The sequence below is a fragment of the Marmota monax genome, unplaced genomic scaffold (genome assembly GCF_021218885.2).
Source record: "Marmota monax isolate L192 unplaced genomic scaffold, Marmota_monax_Labrador192_F-V1.1 WCK01_AAM20220418_F8-fsc00100, whole genome shotgun sequence".
In the NCBI taxonomy this organism is placed as follows: Eukaryota; Metazoa; Chordata; class Mammalia; order Rodentia; family Sciuridae; genus Marmota; species Marmota monax.
Genome location: NW_026693872.1, coordinates 2104406 through 2129391, shown reverse-complemented (window position 1 = coordinate 2129391; position 24986 = coordinate 2104406). Strand labels below are relative to the sequence as shown.

The 24986-nt window shown below is 36.5% G+C and overlaps 1 protein-coding gene across 20 annotated transcripts in view; it reads left to right on the top strand.

The window, feature by feature from the left end:
* Window positions 1–24986, top strand: part of Lpp (LIM domain containing preferred translocation partner in lipoma) — a 663875-nt gene that overhangs the window by 312198 nt on the left and 326691 nt on the right. For 18 of the 20 annotated variants that reach the window (XM_058585075.1, XM_046462626.2, XM_058585070.1 and 15 more), the window contains one exon: window positions 4816–4941. In XM_058585075.1, the coding sequence (XP_058441058.1) occupies window positions 4816–4941 (126 nt within the window). The remainder of the gene's footprint in view (window positions 1–4815; window positions 4942–24986) is intronic. The other 2 variants (XM_058585065.1, XM_046462636.2) reach the window with 1 other exon arrangement.

Sequence of the window (24986 nt, the reverse complement as noted above, 5' to 3'; positions counted from 1 at the left end):
GGTTTTAAGACAAAATTATATGTTCACTTATTCTCTTTTCCCCCTCTCTCCCTCTCTCCCTCTCTGTCCCTGCCCTCTTTCTCTCTCAAAGGTTCATTTTATTAGAAATCCACTTAGAACAGTTGTTTACAAAGCATAATCCTCAGACCAGCATCATCAGTATCATCTGAGAAGTTGATGGAAATGAAAGTTTGGGGGCCTCACCCCAGACTCACAGAATCAGAAAGTGACTGATAAATCAAGCCTTGTAGATTCTTCAGTATACACTACTGCTTGAGAGCACTCATCAAGGCTTAATGATATTCAAAGTTGATTCCTGGCATCACTGTTCATGTTAAGATGCATAGGAACCCCATTTACTGAAGCCCCTCATCACTTTTACTTTTGACCAAAAGAGTTATAATAAAACTATATTCTCGATTGATATCAATCAAAGCATTAATTTTGAGACTGTGGTCAAAGTAATGACTATGTAGTTAACATTTATTCAATACTTATTTTGTGGAAAACAAAGGTAAGCTAAGAGACTGTGCTAAATTAGACTACAAAGATGTGTCACTTCAGTGTGTGATCTTTGATTCTATTTTGAATGGAAGTTAATGTTCATAGATGAAAAAGATTACCAGGACCACTGGTGAAATTTGACAATGCATACGTATTAGATATTACTGTACCTACATTAAATTTCTTGGATGGAATAATGGAATGAAAAAATTAGGAATTTTTAGGATTTTTAAGCTAAGATGTGCATAGACAGAGAGGGGAGGTTTCTAGAACATTTTACAAATGATTTAATTATAACAACAAATAGAATTTATGTAGATACATAGCAACTATAGCAAAGTATGGCAAGTATTGTTGGCTGTTGGTGAATCTGAGTGACGGGTATGTGTGTGAAACTTACTTCCTGCTCATTCAACTTTTCTGTGAGATTATTTTGTTAACATGTTTGAATATGAAGAATGAATAATAAATACAAATATTCTTTCATGCCTTATTACTGGTAATCAATGTATATTACCTTTATTATACCATTGTATACCAGAATGGCCACATCTTTCAGTTGTCTTTTTCCCTCCTCTGTTTAATTCTGAATTCCCTTACTACTACTTGGAACTGATCTTCAAAATACATGTCCTACATACTAACTTTTGATACAGGCATTTTGTTTGTTTGTTGATGGAACCCCGACTTAGACAATGGGCTATTTCTAGTTATGTTTGAAGAGCACGAGAATTGTTAGGATTATGTCGACCACCTTATTAGAGTCTGTGTGATTACCTAGAAGAAAGAGTAGACAGTAGCAGTATTCTTTGTTCTTACTTCACCTCCTTCGGGTAATTTACCCATCAGGTGACTGGCAGAGCTGCAGAGACAGTGAGTTAAGAGGAAGATGTTGGTACATCTGTAGAATTCTGGTAGTTGGTTATAAGACTATGGCTGCTGGGAACAAGTATAAAGTGCTAAGAACAGCAAGACAGCCCATAAATCTAAAGGTACATAGACAGTAGATGAGAATACGAAGAGAAGGGTTGGGGCTGGAACTTGGGTAGGACTTCAGTTATTTGAACTATGACATGAAGTAGAGTCTTGAATGTGAGAAAGAGTCCTATTCTTATTCATAATGGTGATTAAAATGTAGAAGCAAAGCTATTTTTATAAAGTCAGATGGAGCAGCCAGGGGTGGGGGGGGTTGCTCAAAATTCCAGAGCACTAGGCTGGAACTTGTTAATAAATTGCATCAACCTAATATAAGAAACTGAAAATGGGCAGCGAGTCCAGTTTAGAGGGAAAGGAGGAGAAGGAGGCTGGAAGTCAGTTGAAATCTTACAAGCATGGACTGGTTGCATACCATAATTACTTGTTTCATTGTATAGCTCAGGGTAATTCTGTGACTTTTGAATCTCTGTGGTTAGATATCCCATAGACTTAGAGCATGGGCAGTTGATATACTTGCTACTACAGTCAAGTACAGATGTTGAAGTCCTGATTATATCCTGTCTCTTTGCTGATACTCCTAGGGAACACTTAATGGATGATGCTTCCCTTAAGAAGAAGAATAATTAACAATAGCTATATTATTCCTATTAATTTATAGTCACTAGTTGCTACAATTGATGCCATTTATGAAAATCATCATAATTATGGCATATTACAATTTATAGAGTATTTTCCCATCCATTTTCTTATCTGAATCTTGTAACATCCCTCTGGTGTGGGCAGGGCAGGTAATGTTCTCTTCATTTTGCAGATGAAGAAACTGTGGTCCAGGGAAAACCGTAACAGACTCTAGTCCACTGTCTTGGCCAACATAGTGTGCTATCTGTGTGTACTCAGAAATTTATTTTTTTGAATTCATATTTATGATAATATTTTACGTCCACAACCAAGAAAATCAAATTCAACTGCTTCTAATTTGTCTTCCCAGTGTCTTGCTTTTCTGGGACCCATTGATCAGTGTGTTTACTTGCATTTTAAATGTTAAAGGGGCTTTATTTTTATAATTCCATGGTGTTTCATAGTTATTAATGCTCTTTGGGATAAAGATGGAATTACCTTGAGTAGAGGGATTAGCTCCTTGAAAACATCTAGGACAAAGAGCCACTGGCCTTAAAACTTAGTTAGCCTGAAAACTCAGACTCTGAGAAAAACACAACCATACTATTAAAGTGCCATTTTTTTAAACATTTTTTACATTTTTGGCTGAGGAAAGGGTGCTGAGGAAAATCTTTTTATTTCACAAGCCCAACATGAACTTTTTGTTATCCAGGCTGACATACACATACACATCGGCATGCACACACACACACGTGTGCATACACACTGAGACTTTTTGGCTCCCTTTTTATATAAGACACTAGAGCCTCACTGCTTCTTATTATATCGCAAGCTGCATTTAATCCAAAGATGTTGATAAGATAAAGGTTTATTGGGCTGGGGATGTGGCTCAAGCGGTAGCACGCTCGCCTGGCATGCGTGCAGCCTAGGTTTGATCCTCAGCACCACATACAAACAAAGATGTTGTGTCTGCCAAAAACTAAAAAATAAATATTAAAAAAAATTCTCTCTCTCTCTCTCTCTCCCCCCCGCCTCAAAAAAAAAGATAAAGGTTTATGGCTGGACCAATGGCAAAATCATTATTTGTTAAAGTATTGACCCCCAAATACTCATTGAACACTTACTTGGGTCAGGTCCCTGAGCAAGATTCGGGGGAAGCAATGAGGACCAAACCAGACAAAGTCCTTGCCCTCAGGAAACTTCCATTACCTCCTAGGGAGAGATTAATCATCAATAGACAAGTGCCCAAGAAGCTTAGCGATTAGATGATACCACATATTATTGAGGTGATAGAAGAATGTAGCAGCTCGTAATGATATATACAGAGAGTTAGAAAACTCACAAGATGGCTACTTAGGCCATATGATAAGAGATACTCATATTTCAAGAAGTCTTAGAAACAGAGACACCCAATTACCTTAGGAGGCAAGTGGCAATTCAGGTCTTGTTCCTCGGCTACAACTTCATAGAGAGCTGATATTATCAGGTTCAGGAGGGATTCATTCCTGGCTGAATTCATAACAGGTTCACAGATGCATCAGATCCCATTAAGTTGCTTTTACACAGACAAATAAATTAATAAATTCCAGGACTCACGGAAGCTGGCTTGGTAAGCAGTGTACTAGTAAAAAAAGGAACTAGTGTTCTTAATAGGCAGTGCTATTAAGCATTATGCCTGATGTCACATATTCTCTCAAACAACCTATTTACTTCAAGCATTGTGAGGTTTAATGGTAGCCTGCCAGGGCACCAGATTTTTGTTGTTGTTACTGAGGATATTCTATATGCTTGGCTAATGCCTTTTCTAGGCTCTTGCTGGCATTAAACACTATCCTGACATTTGTCGTCCTTCAATAAGTCCTTTTAGATTCATTAGATGATAATAACTGCCTATTGTTTTATTTCTCCTGGGATTCTAAAGATGCACTTTGAGTGATGGACTGACTGTTAGATGTGCATCAGGCATAGATGATCATTATTACATTGTCAACTTAAAAGATTTTTTTTATCTTGTCCTCTTCCAAATCATGGGTTCACCTCACTTCATATATCCTTGCCTTAAAGTTTAGGCATACTCTTTACTTGTTTTTCCCAAACCAGATCACAGTTCTTGGAAATGTCCTATGGCAGTGTTATTGCCCCAACTCTCATCCTGTTGATACTGAGTGCAGCTATCTGGGAGTACTGATGCATAAAATCAAGAGATCCCCAACTGTCCTTAGTGCTCACTGTGACTTCTTCCTCAGCAGCCCATCACCAGAGCCTGTATGGTCTCTTTTAGTTTATGTTTTAGGTGCATTCCTGGGCCTTGCTCTCCCCAGATACCCAAACTCTTTCGTGCCCTCATGTCTTCAAGTGCTGATTTTTTTCTTCTGGACAGTGATTATCCCTTTCTTGCCCATTGCTACTCCAATAAAATATCATTCTACACCCTAGTTTCTGAGTGCAGAGAGCCTGAGATAGCTCCTCAATTGGTCTGTCTTTTAGGTGCAAGGATGATATTATGTCTAAAATAATCATATGGTCTTAGGAAAAAAAAACATTTTTTTTTTTTAGTTTTTCTTTTCTGTCAAAAGGGATAATTCTACCTTAGCTCAATGAGATTTAATGAGAATCTTTAAAAATAAGAATTAAAAAAATGCATGATGGTGTCAGAAAAAAAAAAAACTTGGAAAAACAGAGTGCAAGCTTGATTGATTTGAACTCATAAGGCTATCCATGGAAAATTATTTATTTTAATGTGCATGTTTTTTCTAGCAGGGAAATCCTGGAGGCAAGACCCTTGAGGAGAGGCGCTCCAGCTTGGATGCAGAGATAGACTCTTTGACCAGCATCCTCGCTGACCTCGAGTGCAGTTCCCCTTATAAGCCCCGGCCTCCACAGGTGAGTGCTGCCCTTGTGGTCACTCCACATGGTTACCTGCAGGTATTCTTCTCCCTCTCATAGATCAAGCTACTTCCTTCTGCTCTGTCATTCTTCTTTGTTCTTCTTAGAGTCAATAGTCTAAGCTGGGTTTTTACTTCATGCCAATATGTGCTAATGAACGGGCAGAAACTTCTTAAGGTGATTTTATTAGTAATTTCCTTTAAAATAACACGATAATGTTATTCAAAAATATTGTTGAAAAGTGAGTCTCTTTTTATGCCATTGCTCTGTTTTCTGGCTTTCAGTATGGATATTATATTATATGTTATACAGTCTCTATAAATCTGACTTATCATGAGGAGCTCTTTTATAAGGAATTCCTTGTGTGGGACATTGAGGTGGTTTCCATTTTTGTTATGAGCAAAGCTACAAGGGACTTGTTCATGTGTATTTTTTTTTAATTTGTTTGGAGCTATTTCTCTGCCTCAGACTTCTAACACTGGGATTCCCACATGGAGGAGAATTACTAGATTCTTTAGTTTCCTTCTGAAGGTTGGGACTAGTTTATACTGGCACCAGCCACTTGAATATATGACTTTCTTCTCAAATTCACCAGAATTAGGTGATAGTAATTATTCTGTTTATTTTTTTAAGTGCAAATGGTGCCTTGTTAATATTTTTTTTTTCCTTTGCTATTTTTGCTTTCTTTGGAATTGGGTTATTTAAAATAAACGTCTTAGTTTATTATTTGCATTTTGAAAGCTGCTCTTCCAAACCTAGTTATCATTCTCTTCTTTTCTGAGGGTCATGACAGATCTGTTTTGTGGCTTCTAAGTCCTTAGAAGACAGCCATCAAAACTCTAGATGCATATGATTGGACAAGTATTTTTGTCACTGTGTTGTTGGACTCTTTTGTGAGGTGTGCTTGACTAAGTGACAGTGTGTACACCACTTTGAGTCCCACTCCAATTCTTGAGCGGCAGCTGCTGTATTAACAATGATTCCTTTCATGAATTAAAAAGCAGTCCTGCGTCTCTGCTGTCAGTCATGCTAACACTTAACTGCACATAAGGTTGCAGTTCTATTCTCTTTAGACACATTCCCATTACCTTTTCTACACATATAATGGAATTGTCAGGTATGTGGGGGCACAAGGCAAAACATACTGGAGATTAGCTATTCCTTATCTATCTTTGCTTGTGGCTCTTCCAGTCCTGTTAGTAGTAAAAATGTCCTTCATTTCTACGAACATAGACTGAGCTGTTGGTATATAGCAGGCATTGTGGTCTTTTGCGGGAACTCACAGGAACAGGAAAATTGATGATTGAAAGAGAGATATATGACTCGGTTGTCAACTTCCAGTAGCCCCTACTATTATGTAAGGTAAACTATGGTTCATACTCTAAAGCACAAGGAAGAGAGTAATTTATGCTTTCAAATGTGGAAAATCTGAAAATTCTCATCAGAAGCTTTCCATGTTACTGGAAGGATGAATGGCATTGGTTTTTGAAACAAGAAGGAAGAAGAACCTTAGAAAATAGATTTTTACTGACCCAGGATGGGGTGGCCAAGGCTGCCTTCAGATAAGGACAAGCATTTGGAGTTGTGAAATAAACCATTAGAGGCTTGAAGTGTTGTGGGGGCTGGATGGTTTCCTACAGCAGACTATAGGATAGTTTGGAAGACAGATTCTTTTGGAGGTGATAGGGAATACTTGAAGGTGATCAACTAGACGAAAGCTCAAATTCACTAAGTGACACAAAAGGAACATAACAAACAAGGCTAATTCTGCAGGAAGATGGACTCAGGTCTGAGAAATTTTTTTCCAGTAGGCCCATGCTTTATGATTTGATGATATTCATCAACTCTCCATTTCCACCTGATGAAATACCTTTAGTCTAGTTTCTTATGGCAGCAAGACTGTCTTTGCCACTGATCTCAGTCACATTATGCCCAAATGCTTCTATGCATTCCTGTCTTATTATTTTAGCGGGATTTTGCTTTCATCTTCTCGCTCCAAAGTCTTAAAACCTAGAGGGTTATATATGGATAAGATTATACCCTGAGGTTTTTACTTAGTGTAGCTTTCATTCTTTAAGGTGATGTCTACACATCCTCCCATAAACCATTACATTTTAATGGGTTTATTCAGCAGTGATGTTATTGTTTGAGCAATCTTACTGTGCACACAAACTCAGAATCACTGTTATTTGGACAGCAGTTGACTGATTGTGAAGCGCTTTCACATAGACTCTCACTTGTGTGAGGTATAGATAACTCTTGAGATATAGAGAACTCTGATATATAAATGGTTTGCTTATTTCATGGATGAGGAAATGAAGGCCCAAGAGATAAGTGGCTTGTTTTTGACTACACTGTATGAGCCCAATTGGACCTTGAATTTAGGCCTGTGTTTGGCTTTCAGTTTTAAAACCAGATTGAAGATATCAGGCATATTTATATCTTTCATATTTTACCATTGAAATTAGTCATGTAAGTGACAGTGTCCCTTGAGTATGGCTTTCCCATAAAGAGAAAAACATTCAGAAGGTATAACAAAATAATTATGATTAACATTAAGTTGACTATATCCATAATTGGGGCAAAATCTACTTATAATGTGCCTGTACCATTCAGAATTTAAAGGATGATCCATCCTATTATTTTTCAATTATTCCAATATAGGGAAGAAAGAGTTAATTAGAAGATAGATCTCATCCTTCTGAATTATATTCACTCTGGTGGAACTGAATTAGATGTGTTAGTATTTATTGGTGAATATAATTATACACTGTGAGAACAATAATCACATGCTTAAAATATTAAACGTACGTGACAAAGGGAGATTATGTCTATAGTAGACTGTGCTGTTGCAATTAAAAGGTATTTGAAAAATCCTAGAAACATAGACTGTTAACCTACAACTTTGATGTTTCTGTTGTTGAGTCAAAGCAAATTTCAAATTTAAAACCTAGTGAGTCACCTGACCACCTCAAGTAGGCTAGTAAATCTGATTTCTCATGAGTCAAGCATGTGTTGTATGTTTTCCCAAATCTGCCTCTGAATCACCTTTGTAAAGCTGCTTTGACTCATGGATCTAGGGGGGGGATGCTGTATATGTGGAATATTTGTTCAGTAAGATGTTTCAGGGAACTCTACTCACATAGTAACTGTGAAGAAGTGCCTGACCTTTTGAAAATAGATTTTTACTGAAGCATTTCCCTCCATTTTCTAAAGGGACCTTTCCCACCCTCCAATTTTCCATATTTAGTTCTGTTCACTTATTCATCCATATGTTTGTTTAGGCAATGTAGCCTAATTCTACATATTCATCTGTCCATCCAGTAATTTGCTTAATGAACATTGAGATACCTACCATGGATTAGGTATTGGAGATAGAAGAGTTAGTCCTTAGTCTAGAGTAATTCCTAATCTTATAGAATAGAGAAATACATAAATAATCCAGAGTGACACAAAAGGGCCTCATTGTACACTTATGTTATCATGTGACTCAGTAAAAAACTGTTCAGAGATAAAAAAAAAAATTGGAATGTCAACACTGTACCTTCTACATTTTTAGTTTCTGGAAGGGTTGCATAGAGCAGGAAGCCTTTGCATTCACATAGCTGTATGTGTTACAGGAAGCACATTGGAATCAAGGTACCAGAGTAATAGGAATAAGAAAGTACAGGAATGTTGAATAATGTTTCTTTGCTATTGTACTAACTGAATTATTCAATGTGGAGTATAAAAGTCTAAAGGAAAACATCATATAAAAAAAGTTAAGCATACATAGTACCTAGTAGCTTTTGATTTGTTTTTTGTTTGTTTTTTATTTCATACATCAGCCAATTCTCGATGACATCAAGTGAATATCTACAACTCAATCCAATTCTGACATTATGTACCTCTAGTTACTAATGTCACATTAAGGAGGAGAAATTTATTGGGGATAGCAAATGTGTTTCTGGACACAGTGAATTTGGGGATAAAATCTTCAGCAAAGTTTGCATGATTTCTATAAATATATATTCATGATGCATATATGAACAAAGTTATACAATTAATATACCTTAGTAGTAGTAGAAACTAAACTTTGTTCAGCATTTAAAAATGTGCATATTAGCTAGTAGTTTTAAAAGAACAGATTTAAGACATTTGGATGTGATTGTTTTTGACCCTGTTTTCTAACCTAGAGCTCCTAACCCTCTTGGAATTTCCTGGGTGATAGACACATTCCTTGTCATAATGAGGTGAATCTTGAGGGGTCCTACATGGGAAGAAAAAGCTTTGAGTAGAAGCCTGGTATTTTGAGCTCCCACCCTTTATCCTGTGGAGAGGAGACCCTGGGAGGTTGATTAATGATTGATCATGCCTCTGTGAAGAAAATTCTGTAAAAATTCCATAAGAGAGAGTTCAGATAGGTCCCCTGTCAGTGAACATATGCATATGGCAGGAGGGTGGCATCCTTCAACTCACTCCACCAGGACAGAAGCATCTGCACTTAGGATCTTCCAGGCCTAGCTCTGTGCACTCTTCATCCACCCATTCATATGGACCTTTTATCTTTTTTAATACACAGATAAGTATAAAGGAGTGTTTTCCTGAGCCATTGCAAAAATTATCAAACCTGATTTTGAATACCTCCATTTTGTTACTAGGTTCAAATGAAATGTGGGTAGTAACTTGGTGGATCATTGTGTCAGAATTAGATTGAGTTGTAGGACATCCATTTGATGTCACAATATTGGTTGTTGTATGACAAAAACTCCAAATGTATGCTATCAAATGTGAAGGCTTTAACTGGGCACATGGAGCACGCCTCCAATCCCAGCAGTTTAGGAGGCTGAGATAGAGGGATTATGAGATCAAAGCCAGCCTCATCAACTGAGAATGCCCTAAGCAACTTAGTGAGGCCCTGTCTCGTCTCTAAATAAAATATAAAAAAGAACTGGAGGATGTGGCTCAGTGGTTAAGCACCCCTGGTTTCAATCCCCAGTACCCAACCCCGCCGTCCCCCCAAAAAATGAAGGCTGTCTGAGTTGTATAGAGAAAACAACTGAGTTTTCCCTCTTCAACTAATTTGGAAAAAAAAAAAATGGAGACATTGTAATGATAAGGACAGGAGCTTTGACTGAAAGTGTGCCAATACAAGCACACTGTCTTTTCAATTCCATGGAATCACCTCTCTAGAAAGAGCTCCATATGAACTTGGCCACACTACCAGTCTGAGATTCTTTTTCATTACTGTATTTCTGCAATGGGCATGGTTAGTACCATCCATCTCCCTTTCACAGAGATACAATATTGTTCTGGGGCTGCAAGAAGTTGTTGGCTCATAAGAACAGTCTATGCAACCCTTCCCATTTCATTTCGGGGTTATTTGCATGTGTCTGGAGTTTGCTTTCAAGATTCAGGTCTTTGAAGTTTTGAGATGATCATTTCAGAGGCTGTTTATCCTGTAAGTGATATATTTAACTTCATCACTTAAAGCATGTAAAAATGATTGTAACTTCTTGGTCTGTTTGGAAACTGAGTACTTAAAATGCTGTGTGGTCACGTGGATACATATGCAATTGTAATCCCAGTGCTCCCACAGGAAGTGCCTTCCTCAGAGCAGTAATCTATTAGGCAGCCTGAGAAACTTCTTCAGGGGTTATGTGTCCTATTGAAAGCTTTCTATTAGGAATCATGTGGCCCGCGGGCTTGGATGCAGTATAATCAGGGTGGAGACTTGTGGTGCCATGGATCTTCTCCTTCTCTTGTGCTCTGTGTTTTAGCTTGCAAAAATCATGAAGAGCTCCAGGGCAGACTAGTTGTAATTAAAAATGTTAAATTCACATTAAGACCATTCAGGCTACTGAGGAATGAAAACTGTAACATGCGGGTACTGTGTGACAAGACACAGTCTGTCCTTGCAGACAGGGGACCTCACTGATTTTTAATCAGCCTTTTTGAGAATTGAGAGAGGAACTAGATATTTCTGTGTGGAAGAAGAGAATAGAATAAAAGAATTTACATGGTTTGTAGAGAAATGGGTTTGTCTGTATCTGTATACTTGTTTACTAGAACATTGTTTGTATACCTGTTTACTATAACTTTGAGTGGTATATTAAAAGTTGAAAAATGCCAGAAACCTCATTTTTAAGATGTTAATATGTAAGATGTTAACTGGAATACAGTAAAATAACATGTGAAGAATACCACTTTAAGAGAAAAAGGGATCTAATTCTTTGCAATGCCCAAGTTTATAGCATCTGCATTATTTTGAGTTAGTCTCTACCTGCCAGGAGACCTCCACAGTTAAATAACAATGAGGCGGGGGTGGAGGAGTGGTTGGCTGACTCACAGTTGCATGCTATAGGCTTGATGATGAACAGTTAATTTTTAGACTACAAATAATTGCATCTCAATACTGTTTATTCCTCTTCTTTCTTTTTAAAAGGATGATGTTTGAGTTCATGTCTTATGTGACCAGCATAATCCAAGTTAGCTTTTAAACTGTTTTGGTGGTTGTTTGTTTTTTCCTGGTGCTGGGAATTGAACCCAGGGCCTCATTCATGCTAAGCAAATGCTTCCCCACTGAACTACATCCCCAGCCCCTAAATTTTATTTTGAGTACCATGAAATATAATATTTTTAGTGGAAATTTAGCCTCCCAAAATTTACCTTGCATTGCATATCAATAAAACAATTGCACAAAAATGCCTTTTTTTCCCACATGTCCCTGTTTTGAGGAGATATTAGCTCCCAGCAGTGACTGGAGAGGCAACTGAGCACATAGTTGCTGAAAAGTGCCATGGAGCCCTTGCTCTGCTAAAGCCAAGGAGGAAGGTGCCTTCTGTGGTACCTCAGCCGTGGTCCCCGTGGTAGCCTTTCACTGTGGTTTGTTTACTGGACCTTGATGGGTCCTTGGCTCAGAGATGATTCTGTTATATTACACTGAATCACTCAATCCAGGCATTGGTTTACAAAGAAATGCACAAAGCTGCCTCTTGAGTGTTTCTATTTTATAGTAGCATCTTAGTGGAAATAATTAGCCCTATGTCCAGGCAAAAGCACAAATCACATTTGCAAAATTAAAGAGCGTTCTTGTCAAGACTGGCTTTCCTATTTCTTTTTTCCTCTCCCACTGTTTAAATATCTATTTTGGTAGTAGCCTTAGCCCTGAAAACCCCATGATCCTTTTTTCTTTTTCTTTTCTTTTCTAATTTAAAAAGCAAATGAGCAACAGAATACAAATACAGCTACATTTCTTTTTCTCAAGATGATTTGACTCAGCTATGGAAAATGCACAAATTTATTATGTTTTAATAGAAAAAGCCATGTCTCTGATAATCTATAGTAATTGTGTTGTCCATTTTGATACATGTTTCTTTATATGCTTGATAAACAAACTGAAGCTTAATTTTGAAAATTATGATCTCTTCAGACTTAAGATTAAAGGTATTTAATAACTAATTCTGCTTATCAGCATTTGGCATGGGGAGTAACGGGTCAGTCCTTCATGCAAAACATCATATTGGGGTTTAACTGTTGAAGTTCTATTCACAGCAGGAAAAAATTACCAAGAAAACCAAATATTGTCTTTCAGAGGATATATTAATTACAAAACTAAAAATTCAATTCGATATATTTCATAATTGGAATATAGGTATTTTCTTTTGAAACCATAGTCTGGACTGTGTTGAAATAAAAGACATAAGTTGGGCATGTACTGCTGTTGATCCAATGGCTATAGTTTTTATGTGGAAAAGCAACTGAGTCACTTGTGCATTTTGGAATTTATAGTCTAATATGTACCTAAGCCATGTTGACTTTATGAGGGCCAGTGTCACAGAAGGGGATTGATTTGTGTTTCATCATACTGAATCACAAATTAGTCCAATGTAAAACAAAATCTCTCGACAATTTATCTCACAGAATATACCCAGTAGAGACAAAATAAATTGTAAAATCACTTAAGTCTTTGGTAAGAAATAATTGTAATAAATACCAGACTATGAGATCCCTGAGGCAAGATTATCATTTGTTTCCTGGCACATAAGAGGCACGCAAATTTATGTTTGCTGAATAAATAAATTAAAGTTGTCATAAATTCTGAACATTTCTGCTTTAGAAATATGCTAGAAATTAAATCTGGAATTGACATGCAGTTAAAGCACATGACAAAAAATTTCTGGCATTTCTTTAATAAACATGTATTTCCACTAATAAAAAAGTTAAGTACAACTGAGGTGGATGATTTCTTGCAAGGGCAAACTAATAGTAGCCCCTGATTCATCTAAAATGTCTAGCTTTAACCCCTAGATTGCTTTTTATCACTTGAAGGCAATGTACTTTGTTGAGGAGATGATGTTGACGTTGTCCTAATTCAATACTATCCTTATTCTCTATTATTGGGATAACATAGATATAATTATCAAGTTTTTTCCTCCTATATTTCTAAAGAGGACCATTATGATCAATATGATAAATTTAAATGATCAATATGATAAATTTCTTGGATTCAATGATAGGAGACAAAAAAAAAACCTGGCAGATATGTTGACATATTCTTATTTTAAAAAATAAAATAAGCAGTGTGTAGATTCATTTATTTATTTATTTTATATGTAACAGTATAATGCATTATAATTCTTATTGCACATATAGCGCACTAATATTATATGCTTCTTTTGCTTTGACTACAAGGAAGCTCTGCTTGGTTAAAGGAAGTCTCCAAGATCTCTCTTTCTTTCTTTACAGAGCTTTTTCTAATACTTCCTGACCCAGTGTTTGAAATAAAACCAGTATATATCAATTATAAGCCATTTCAAAACTTACTATTTCCAAAGTCTAAACCATGCTTTTTGAATGAAAATTAACTTTATATACATTTATATACCCGAGGACATCTTTAAAGATATGTAAACTGATTTTTTTGTAAGAGATAGAATAAAATTCTAAATGGATTCTTTGTGTATATTGATGGTAAACAACGGATCCATTAAAGTGACATATTCTGCTGGTATTAATAAATTATAAGATTTAAAGTGACCTAAAGAATAGGATATTCTGATCCTTTGAAGAAGTAGGTTATTTTATAGAGCTTGAATTGCTTATGGTCAGATGTGTGAGCCCATGATCCAAAACATTTTTGAAGTGTCTTGAACTCTTTCTAATTCCATATTGATGATGTACCGTTCTGCAAAGATATTGATACATCTTGCATCCTGCAAGGGGTGCTAAGCTTCTTAGTAATACCCAGTATCTTCTGTGCTCGCTCTACCACCCAGCTGACAAAGGGTGATATTTTATTTCCCAAATGGCAACTTTATGCTAACTTGATCCTTAGAAGGCAGTCAAAGCCAGGAAACAGTTTTTAAACAGCATCCCAGATAACTTAATATTCTATGTAATATTAATGTTAAAGGTTCTTTTTCATCAACTGGTCTAATTGCTAAAATTATGTTGTTTAACTTTTGATTACGGTAAACCTATTTTACAGTCACTTGTGGATCAGATCTCAGAAACAGTAGGAGGTTGGGGCAGATTGGGAATCAGGGTGGTATGTGTGCAGCTCTGCTAAAACAAGTTTCCTGAAGTACCTCTGAAGGAATAATGTGTATAGAGAAGTATCATTCATGGTCATCACCTTTCTACCACTGTTGGTCATGGAAAAAGGGTAAAGAAACAAGAGAATTTGTGGGTGATAATATGACAAAAGAGGCTGAGCTCTATCTTAAAAACTGTGATTTGTAAAAGGTGGCTTGTTGAGAAGGGAAGTGGGATTCAAGAAGGTGAACATTGTATAAGTATTTTCAGTAGTAGTTGGATTCCCACTCTTATTTACTGGTTATCCGCTCATTTTTTCTTTTTTCCATTGACTATTAAAGCATAAAACCTCTGTTGATTTGAGAGCTATATTAAGGTAGCCCTGACTGCATCAAAGTACATCCTGTGTTCATTGCTTGGAAGACATACTATGTTAATTGGCATGCATCCTATTTAGATAAATAGATTCTAAGCAATCCCTATCAGAATCCCAGCTGACTTTTGGTAGGAATTGACACATAGATCTTAAATTTAGATGGACATTCAAGGGACCCAAAATAAATCTGAAAAAAGATGAGGAAAACTACAAAAATCACACTGCCTGATTTTGAAATGTATTCAATTGTTACAGGAATCAAGGAATGTGCTGTTGGAATGAGATACACATATATATTGATAGAATAAATCTGGGAGGCCAGAATAAACCATTATGTTTGTGGTCAACTGATTTTCAATAGGGTGTCAAGGCACCGAAAATAGGAAATGTTGGTGGAACAACTGGGTATCTATATGCAAAATAGTGAAGTTGGACCCCCTCTGCATGTCACATTTGAAAATTAATTTACATTGGGTCAATGACACAAATACAAAAGTTACAACTACAAATTATTAGAAGAAATCATAGGACAAATAATGTTCATGAAGTTGTATTAATCAGTGGTTTCATAGACATGGGAAACACAAAGGGAAAAAAATACATAAATTGGACTTCATCAGATTTAAACAGTTCTATACTGACACCATCAAGAAAGTAAATAAGAAACCTATAGAGTGTGAGAATATATTTTTTAAGTCATATATTTGATACAGGAATTGTATCTACAATATATTAAGATGGTTGTGATAAAGGGCAATTAACCCAATTAAAAATGGACAACAGGCCTGCAAGGTAGGCAGACCTGCGACCGACCAGCAGACAGGCCCAGCGGCCTGCCAGCGTGGCGGACACGTCACCCCAATTGGAGGAAGGGCCCAGCTGCTGCCAGCAAGATAGGCAGACTGCACGTCCCGGAGAAGGGGCCCAGCGGCCCGCCGGCCTAGTTTAAAGATCACCCCAATTCAGGAGTGGCACAGCTGTCGCCTGCGCCTGCAAGGTAGGCAGACCTGCAACCTGGAGAACAGGCTCAGCGGCCCACCACTGTGGTAGACAGCTTACCCCTATTGGAGGAAGGGCCCAGCCGTTGCCCGCAAAGTAGGCAGACCACGGGACCCGGAGAAGGGGCCCAGCGCCCTGCCAGCATGATAGACAGATCACCCCAATTGGAGGAGGAGCACAGCCGCCGCCCAACCCTGCAAGGGAGACTTTGCAACTATACAAGAGCAATATAAATATATAGGGGGAAAATTCAATAACACAACAGTTTCACCAAGCAGAAATAAACGCGAGCAGTATGAAAAGACAAGGAAAGAAAGGACCACAAGCAATGCAGGTCAACTCAACTTTAGAAAAGGTAATATCTGCAGCAGATGGAATGTCAGATAAAGAATTCAGGATTTACATGCTTCAGATGATCTGGAGTCTCAAGGAAGACATTAGACAGCAAAATCAGACAATGAAAGATCACTTCTACAATGAATTACATAAACAAATCCAAGAAGCAAAAGATCAACTATACAGGGAGATAGAGGTTATAAAAAACAAACAAACAGAAATCCTAGAATTGAAGGAAGCAATAAACCAAATTAAAAACTCAAATGAGAATACTACCAGCAGAGTAGAACACTTAGAAGATAGAACATCAGACAATGAAGACAAAGTATTCCAACTGGAAAAGAACATAGACAGCTCAGCGAGACTGTTAAGAAACCATGAGCAGAACATCCAAGAAATATGGGACAACATAAAGAGACCAAACTTAAGAGTCATTGGGATACAGGAAGGTATAGAGGTCCAAACCAAAGGAATGAGCAATCCGTTCAATGAAATAATAGGAGAAAACTTCCCAGACTTGAAGAATGAGACAGAATCCCAAATCCTAGAAGCCTACAGGACGCTGAATGTGCAAAATCATAAGAGATCCACACCTAGACACATTATAATGAAGATGCCCAACATACAGAATAAGGAGAGAATTTTAAAAGCTAAAAGAGAAAGGAAGCAGATTACATTTAGGGGTAAACCAATCAGGATAACAGCTGATCTTTCAACAGAGACTCTGAAAGCTAGAAGATCCTGGAACAACATATTTCAAACACTGAAAGAAAATGGGTTCCAACCAAGAATTGTGTATCCAGCGAAATTAAGCTTCAGGATGGAAGATGAAATTAAAACCTTCCACAATAAACAAAAGTTAAAAGAATTTGCAGCTAGAAAACCATCTCTTCAAAACATCCTCGGCAAAACATTACAGGAAGAGGAAATGGAAAATAACAATGAAAACCAACAGTGGGAGGTAGTACAGTAAAGGGAAAAAATAATCAAAGAGGAAAAACAAACCATGTTAAGTAACATAAATAAACAAATATGGCTGGAAGAACAATCCATATCTCAATAATAACCCTAAATGTTAATGGCTTAAACTCACCAATCAAGAGACACAGGCTAGTAGAATGGATCACAAAACAAGACCCAACAATATGCTGCCTACAGGAGACGCATTTGATAGGAAAAGACATACATAGACTGAAGGTGAAAGGTTGGAAAAGATCACTCATGGACTTCGGAAACAAGCAGGAGTGTCCATACTCATATCAAATAAAATAAATTTCAAGCCAAAGTTAATCAAAAGGGATAAAGAGGGACACTACATACTGCTCAAGGGAACCATACAACAACAAGACATAACAATCATAAATATATATGCCCCAGACAATGGTGCAGCTATGTTCATCAAACAAACTCTTCTCAAGTTCAAGAGTCTAATAGACCACCATACAATAATTATAGGAGACTTCAACATACCTCTCTCACCACTGGACAGATCTTCCAAACAAAAGTTGAATAAAGAAACTATAGAAATCAACAATACAATTAATAACCTAGACTTAATTGACATATATAGAATATACCACCCAACATCAAGCAGTTAAACTTTTTTCTCAGCAGCACATGGATCCTTCTCAAAAATAGATCATATATTATGTCACCGGTCAACTCTTAGACATCATAAAGGAGTAGAGATAATACCATGCATCTTATCTGATCATAATGGAATGAAACTGGAAATCAATGATAAAAGAAGGAAGGAAAAATCATGCATCACTTGGAGAATGAACAATAGGTTACTGAATGATCAATGGGTTATAGAAGACATCAAGGAGGAAATTAAAAAATTCTTAGAGATAAATGAAAACACAGACACAACATATCGGAATCTATGGGACACAATGAAAGCAGTTCTAAGAGGAAAATTCATTGCCTCGAGTTCATTCCTTAAAAAAAGAAAAAAAAAAAATAAATGATCTCACACACACTTCATCTCAAAATCCTAGAAAAAGAAGAGCAAAACAACAGCAAAAGAAGTAGAAGGCAAGAAATAATTAAAATCAGAGCTGAAATTAATGAAATCGAAACAAAAGAAACAATTGAAAAAATTGACAACTAAAAGTTGGTTCTTTGAAAAAATAAATAAGATCGACAGATCCTTAGCCATGCTAATGAAGAGAAGAAGAGAGAGAACTCAAATTACTAGCATACAGGATGAAAAAGGCAATATCACAACAGACACTCCAGAAATACAGAAGATAATTAGAAATTATTTTGAATCCTTATACTCCAATAAAATAGAAAATAGTGAAGGCATCGATAAATTTCTTAAGTCATATGATCTACCCAGATTGAGTCAGGAGGATATAGACAACCTAAACAGACCAATATCAATTGAGGAAATAGAAGAAGCCATCAAAAGACTACCAACTAAGAAAAGCCCAGGACCAGATGGGTATACAGCAGAGTTTTACAAAACCTTTAAAGAAGAACTAATACCAATACTTTTCAAGCTATTCCAGGAAATAGAAAAAGAGGGAGAACTTCCAAATTCATTCTACGAGGCCAACATCACCCTGATTCCTAAACCAAAGATACTTCAAAGAAAGAAAACTACAGACCAATATCTCTAATGAATCTAGATGCAAAAATCCTCAATAAAATTCTGGTGAATCGGATACAAAAACATATCAAAAAAATTGTGCACCATGATCATGTAGGATTCATCCCTGGGATGCAAGGCTGGTTCAATATACGGAAATCAATAAATGTTATTCACCACATCAATATACTTAAAAATAAAAACCATATATATGATCATCTTGATAGATGCGGAAAAAGCATTCAACAAAGTATAGCATCCCTTTATGTTCAAAACTCTAGAAAAACTAGGGATAACAGGAACATACCTCAATATTGTAAAAGCAATCTATGCTAAGCCTCAGGCTAGCATCATTCTGAATGGAGAAAAACTGAAAGCATTCCCTCTAAAATCTGGAACAAGACAGGGATGCCCTCTCTCTCCACTTCTGTTCAACATAGTTCTCGAAACACTGGCCAGAGCAATTAGACGAAAGAAATTAAAGGCATAAAAATAGGAAAAGAAGAACTTAAATTATCACTATTTTCACATGACATTATTCTATACGTAGCAGACCCAAAAGGGTCTACAAAGAAACTATTAGAGCTAATAAATGAATTCAGCAAAGTGGCAGGATATAAAATCAATACGCATAAATCAAAGGCATTCCTTTATATCAGTGACAAATCCTCTGAAATGGAAATGAGGACAACCACTCCATTCACAATATCCTCAAAAAAAAAAATATAAAATATTTTGGAATCAACTTAACAAAAGAGGTGAAAGACTTATACAATGAAAACTACAGAACCCTAAAGAGAGAAATAGAAGAAGATCTTAGAAGATGGAAAAATATACCCTGTTCATGGATAGGCAGAACTAACATCATCAAAATGGCAATATTACCAAAAGTTCTCTATAGGTTTAGTGCAATGCCAATCAAAATCCCAATGGCATTTCTTGTAGAAATAAATAAAGCAATCATGAAATTCATATGGAAAAATAAAAGACCCAGAATAGCAAAAACAACTCTAAGCAGGAAGTGTGAATCAGGCGGTATAGCGATACCAGACTTCAAACTATACTACAGAGCAATAGTAACAGAAACAGCATGGTACTGGTACCAAAACAGGTGGGTGGACGAATGGTACAGAATAGAGGACACAGAAACCCATCCACAAGATTACAACTATCTTATATTTGATAAAGGGGCTAAAAGTGTGCAATGGAGGAAGGATAGCATCTTCAACAAATGGTGCTGGGAAAACTAGAAATCCATATGCAACAAAATCAACCTGAATCCTTTTCTCTCGCCATGCACAAAAGTTAACTCAAAATGGATCAAGGAGCTTGATATCAAATCAGAGACACGGCGTCTGATAGAAGAAAAAGTTGGCTACGATCTACATACTGTGGGGTCGGGCTCCAAATTCCTCAATAGGACACCCATAGCACAAGAGTTAATAACTAGAATCAACAAATGGGACTTACTCAAACTAAAAAGTTTTTTCTCAGCAAAAGAAACAATAAGAGAGGTAAATAGGGAGCCTACATCCTGGGAACAAATCTTTACTCCTCACACTTCAGATAGAGCCCTAATATCCAGAGTATACAAAAAACTCAAAAAATTAAACAATAAGAAAACAACCCAATCAACAAATGGGCCAAGGACCTGAACAGACACTTCTCAGAGGAGGATATACAATCAATCAACAAGTACATGAAAAAATGCTCACCATCTCTAGCAGTCAGAGAAATACAAATCAAAACCACCCTAAGATACCATCTCACTCCAGTAAGATTGGCAGCCATTATGAAGTCAAACAACAACAAGTGCTGGCGAGGATGTGGGGAAAAGGGTACACTTGTACATTGCTGGTGGGACTGCAAATTGGTGCGGCCAATTTGGAAAGCAGTATGGAGATTTCTTGGAAAGCTGGGAATGGAACCACCATTTGACCCAGCTATTCCCCTTCTCAGTCTATTCCCTAAAGACCTAAAAAGAGCATACTACAGGGACACTGCTACATCGATGTTCATAGCAGCACAATTCACAATAGCAAGACTGTGGAACCAACCTAGATGCCCTTCAATAGATGAATGGATAAAAAAATGTGGAATTTATACACAATGGAGTATTACTCTGCATTAAAAAATGACAAAATCATGGAATTTGCAGGGAAATGGAAGGTATTAGAGCAGATTATGCTACGTAAAGCTAGCCAATCCCTAAAAAACAAATGCTAAATGTCTTCTTTGATATAAGGAGAGTAACTAAGAACAGAGTAGGGAGGAAGAACATGAGAAGAAGATTAACATTAAACAGGGATGAGAGGTGGGAGGGAAAGGGAGAGAGAAGGGAAATTGCATGGAAATGGAAGGAGACTCTCATGGTCATACAAAATTACATACAAGAGGAAGTGAGGGGAAAGGGAAAAAAACAAGGGGGAGAAATGAATTACAGTAGATGGGGTAGAGAGAGAAGAGGGGAGGAGAGGGGAGGGGACGGGGGATAGTAGAGGATAGGAAAGGCAGCAGAATACAACAGACACTAGTATGACAATATGTAAATTAGGGATGTGTAACCGATGTGATTCTGCAATCTGTATACGGGGTAAAAATGGGAGTTCATAACCCACTTGAATCAAAGTGTGAAATATGATATGTCAAGAACTATGTAATGTTTTGAACAACCAACAATAAAAATTTTTAAAAAATTGGACAACAGATCTGAATAGATATTTCTCAAAAAATTCAAGTGGTTAATAGCCTAGGAAACGATGGTTGACACTATTAATCATCAGGGAAATGCAAATCAAAACCACAATGAGATCCACTAAAATAGCTATAATAATAACAAAAAACCGATACAATAACATGTTGGCAATGAGGTAGAGAAACTAAAATGATCATACACTGCTGGTAGATTATAAAATGGTGTAACATTTTGACTACAGTTTGGCAGCTCTACAGAACATTAAATATAGTTCATACATGTTCAAATAATTCTATTGCTATGTATCTATCCAAAAGAATTAGAACATGGACACAAAAACTTCATTACATGATTGTGCATAGCAAAGTTATTCATAATAGACAAAAAGTTGTAACTAAATATCCACCAAATGATTAATGGATGAACAAAATGTATATTTATAAAGTTTAATATCATCAAGCGTTAAAAGGAAATAAAACATTGATGTGTGCTTTAACATGGACAAAACCTCAAAACATATTCTATGAAAGAAACCAGACACAAAGGGCCACATGTTTTATTACCTCATTTATATGAATAGGCAAATCCATAGACAGAACGATTATTATTTACCATTGGCTGTGGATAGGAGAGAATGGAGCCACTAATTTTGGTTACCAGATTTCTTTTGGGAATGATGAAAATATTCTGTAATTAGTAGTGATACTGGTTGCAGAATTGTTGAACATACTGTGAATCACTGAAGTGTACATTTATAATGCATAAAATTTATGGTATGTGAATTATATCTGAACTGAAATATTAATGAAATAAATAGAAAAGCTATGTGTTAAACAATGTCTCTGTAATACACAGATGACATTGGTGATGACCCCTACCTGAAAGAAGTCTATAGTCTATTGGGGGAAAATGCAAACTAGCAATGATAATACTGAGTGTAGATCCTAATAAGGATGTCTGTATAGGATGCTACTTAAACAGGAAGAGGAAGAAACCTGCCTGGATAATAGGAGGAGCTGGTGGTCCCTCTTTACCTTACTTAGGAGGAGTCGTTTGCTGAAAGTATGAACTCAACAGAGCAGAACTAAGACCAATATTAGATGTTGCTGAGGAAGACAACAGTGATATAAAGTTAATATTTTTCTAACAGTAATGGCAGTTGGAGTTCAGTGAGGTTGTCTTGGGATATGGCAAGTTTTCTTTCATTGGGAGCACTTTAAATGACATTCTGGCATTAACCAAGTGAGTTATTTAAACTCTTTAAACCTCAGTATTCTGAGTTAATAACACACTACAGAGTTGACATAAACCTCACAAGGAATAATGGATATGTGTTTAATGTATGAATACACACTATCTTGTACATAATAAACTCTATTAATAGTGTTGCTGTCACCCCCATCATCTTGACCAAATGAATTTTGGTAATAATGCTAGAAAGGAATTCAGGCAACAGATGGTAGAATCAGTGTGAATGTTGCTAGGAATTTCATAATATCCTTATTGTTGGTTACAAAATTCTAAGATCTCTTGTTCTTGGAATTTTCTATTCCCTGCTGTAAAACTTAGAAGGAAGAATGGAATACCTCCATCTTTTCAAGATCCCCAGTTGACTATTTCTATCTTAAGGCAAACTACTTTGTCTCAATCATGTCTTTACACTCTTCCTTGATGGCTGGTGTAGATGCTTCATTAAAGGACCCTCAATTACCTTGGAACATGGTCCTTATGAATATCAGTAAAACTCTGATGAACACTGGGAAGGGCTATGGATCAAATACTGAGGTTCAACAGAAGGAGATTTGACTTCCTCAGCCTTTCAAAGAAAATTCCATTGTTTAAAAACAAACAAGAGTAGCAGCTTAATTAGATTTATATGCAGTTTGTTAAGAAGTCTTAAGAGGTCCAGAGCTCCATGGTTGGCCAAAATATCTAGAGGTGGTTTTAATGTTATAACTAAGGCTTACATAATTTAATGATTTTTCATGCTCATGGTAGCTTTGAGTTGGTATGACTTTTGCCTTGTGTTAAAGAAAGACTGTACTGAAATTCTTTTTGTCCTTTTGCTATTTCCCTAGAGGTGTTTTAGACTGGTTGAAGTTGATAGGAGTCCTTATAAACAACCAGAGGGAAATAGCTGCAAACTGAAGGGCCAAGTTCAAATTCATCATGTTCAGGATGTTCTGCAGCTAACTTCAGAGTTTAATATTATTGAAGAGTCACTGAATTGTAGTAATTGAAATAATGGATTCTAAGACCAGATTACTTTGGATTCAAATGTCACGTGGGTTAAGTCTCAAAAAGTCTTTGTGCCTCAGCTTTCTTGCTTCTATGATGAAGATACTTATAGTTTCTATCTCCTAGTATTGGAATGAGGACACTAATAGTTTAAATAATCATTCATAATGAGATACAATGTATAAAACACTTAAAACAGTGTTTGGCATATAGTTAGCACTATAAGCATTAGCAGATCTTATTGGGAACAGGTTGCTTATTTTTAAATTGTCTGAGTTATTGCTTTTATGTTAAAAGATCAATTTATAAATTTGGTGTGTGGTATTTCATCTAGTGTCTGAAATGGATTATCTCATTTAGCTGGGTATGACTTATAATTTTCAAGAGCAATCTAGCTGTCCTTGGCTTTTTCCCAGTTCATTTGCTTATATCAGTGGTTTCTTATTTATGAACTCAAAAGCCAGAGGAAGAGCCAAAACCAATCTCGTCCTATCATAGGACAGATCCACAAATTGTCACCATCTATTTCTGTGGATTACAAGGTAATCCTGACAAGTGAACACACAGTTCCATGAAAAACAAAACTTGTGACTCATAGATTATGAGTTTTTCATAATTTAATAAGCCTGTCACTGGCTTATTGATATAAATTGTTCTGATTCCTCACCTGCACAGAGAGTAAAGCAGTAAAGCAATAGTTACAATTCATTGGAATGCCCTGGAAGATTGCTAAGCTGGATTCCTGGGCTCCACCCCATTGCTGATTCAGTAGGTCTGGAGTGGAGTTCAGTAATTTCTATTTGAAAGAAATTACCAAATAGTGCTATTATGTAGACCACACTTTGAGAATCCTTCAAAACTTCTTGTCAATCAAGCAACCCCTTCCTCCATTCTCTCACACTAAGGCGTGCTCTAGAGTTAACAGCAGACACTAGGTTTATATCCTCATTTTCTAGAGGAAATTAACTCAGAGAAGTGTCCTTCCATGACTACATGGAACACAGACAAATCTGGAAGATGCCTTTATTTATTTTTTTTAATAGGGAATAATTTTCTCTTGCTCTTCTTTTTTATAGTTTTAATTTTTAAAATATTTGTTAATTGACCAAGAAACATTATATAGATTTATGGTATGATCATTTTTGTATGGGAGGAGGAATACTCCAAATCTTTCTTAGCAATTATATAGTATATTATCATTTACAATTCCTGTCTCAGCATTTAGATTTAGAGAGCTAGAACTCCAATTTCAGGCTCTATTCTATTTGGAAATATGGATGTCAGTT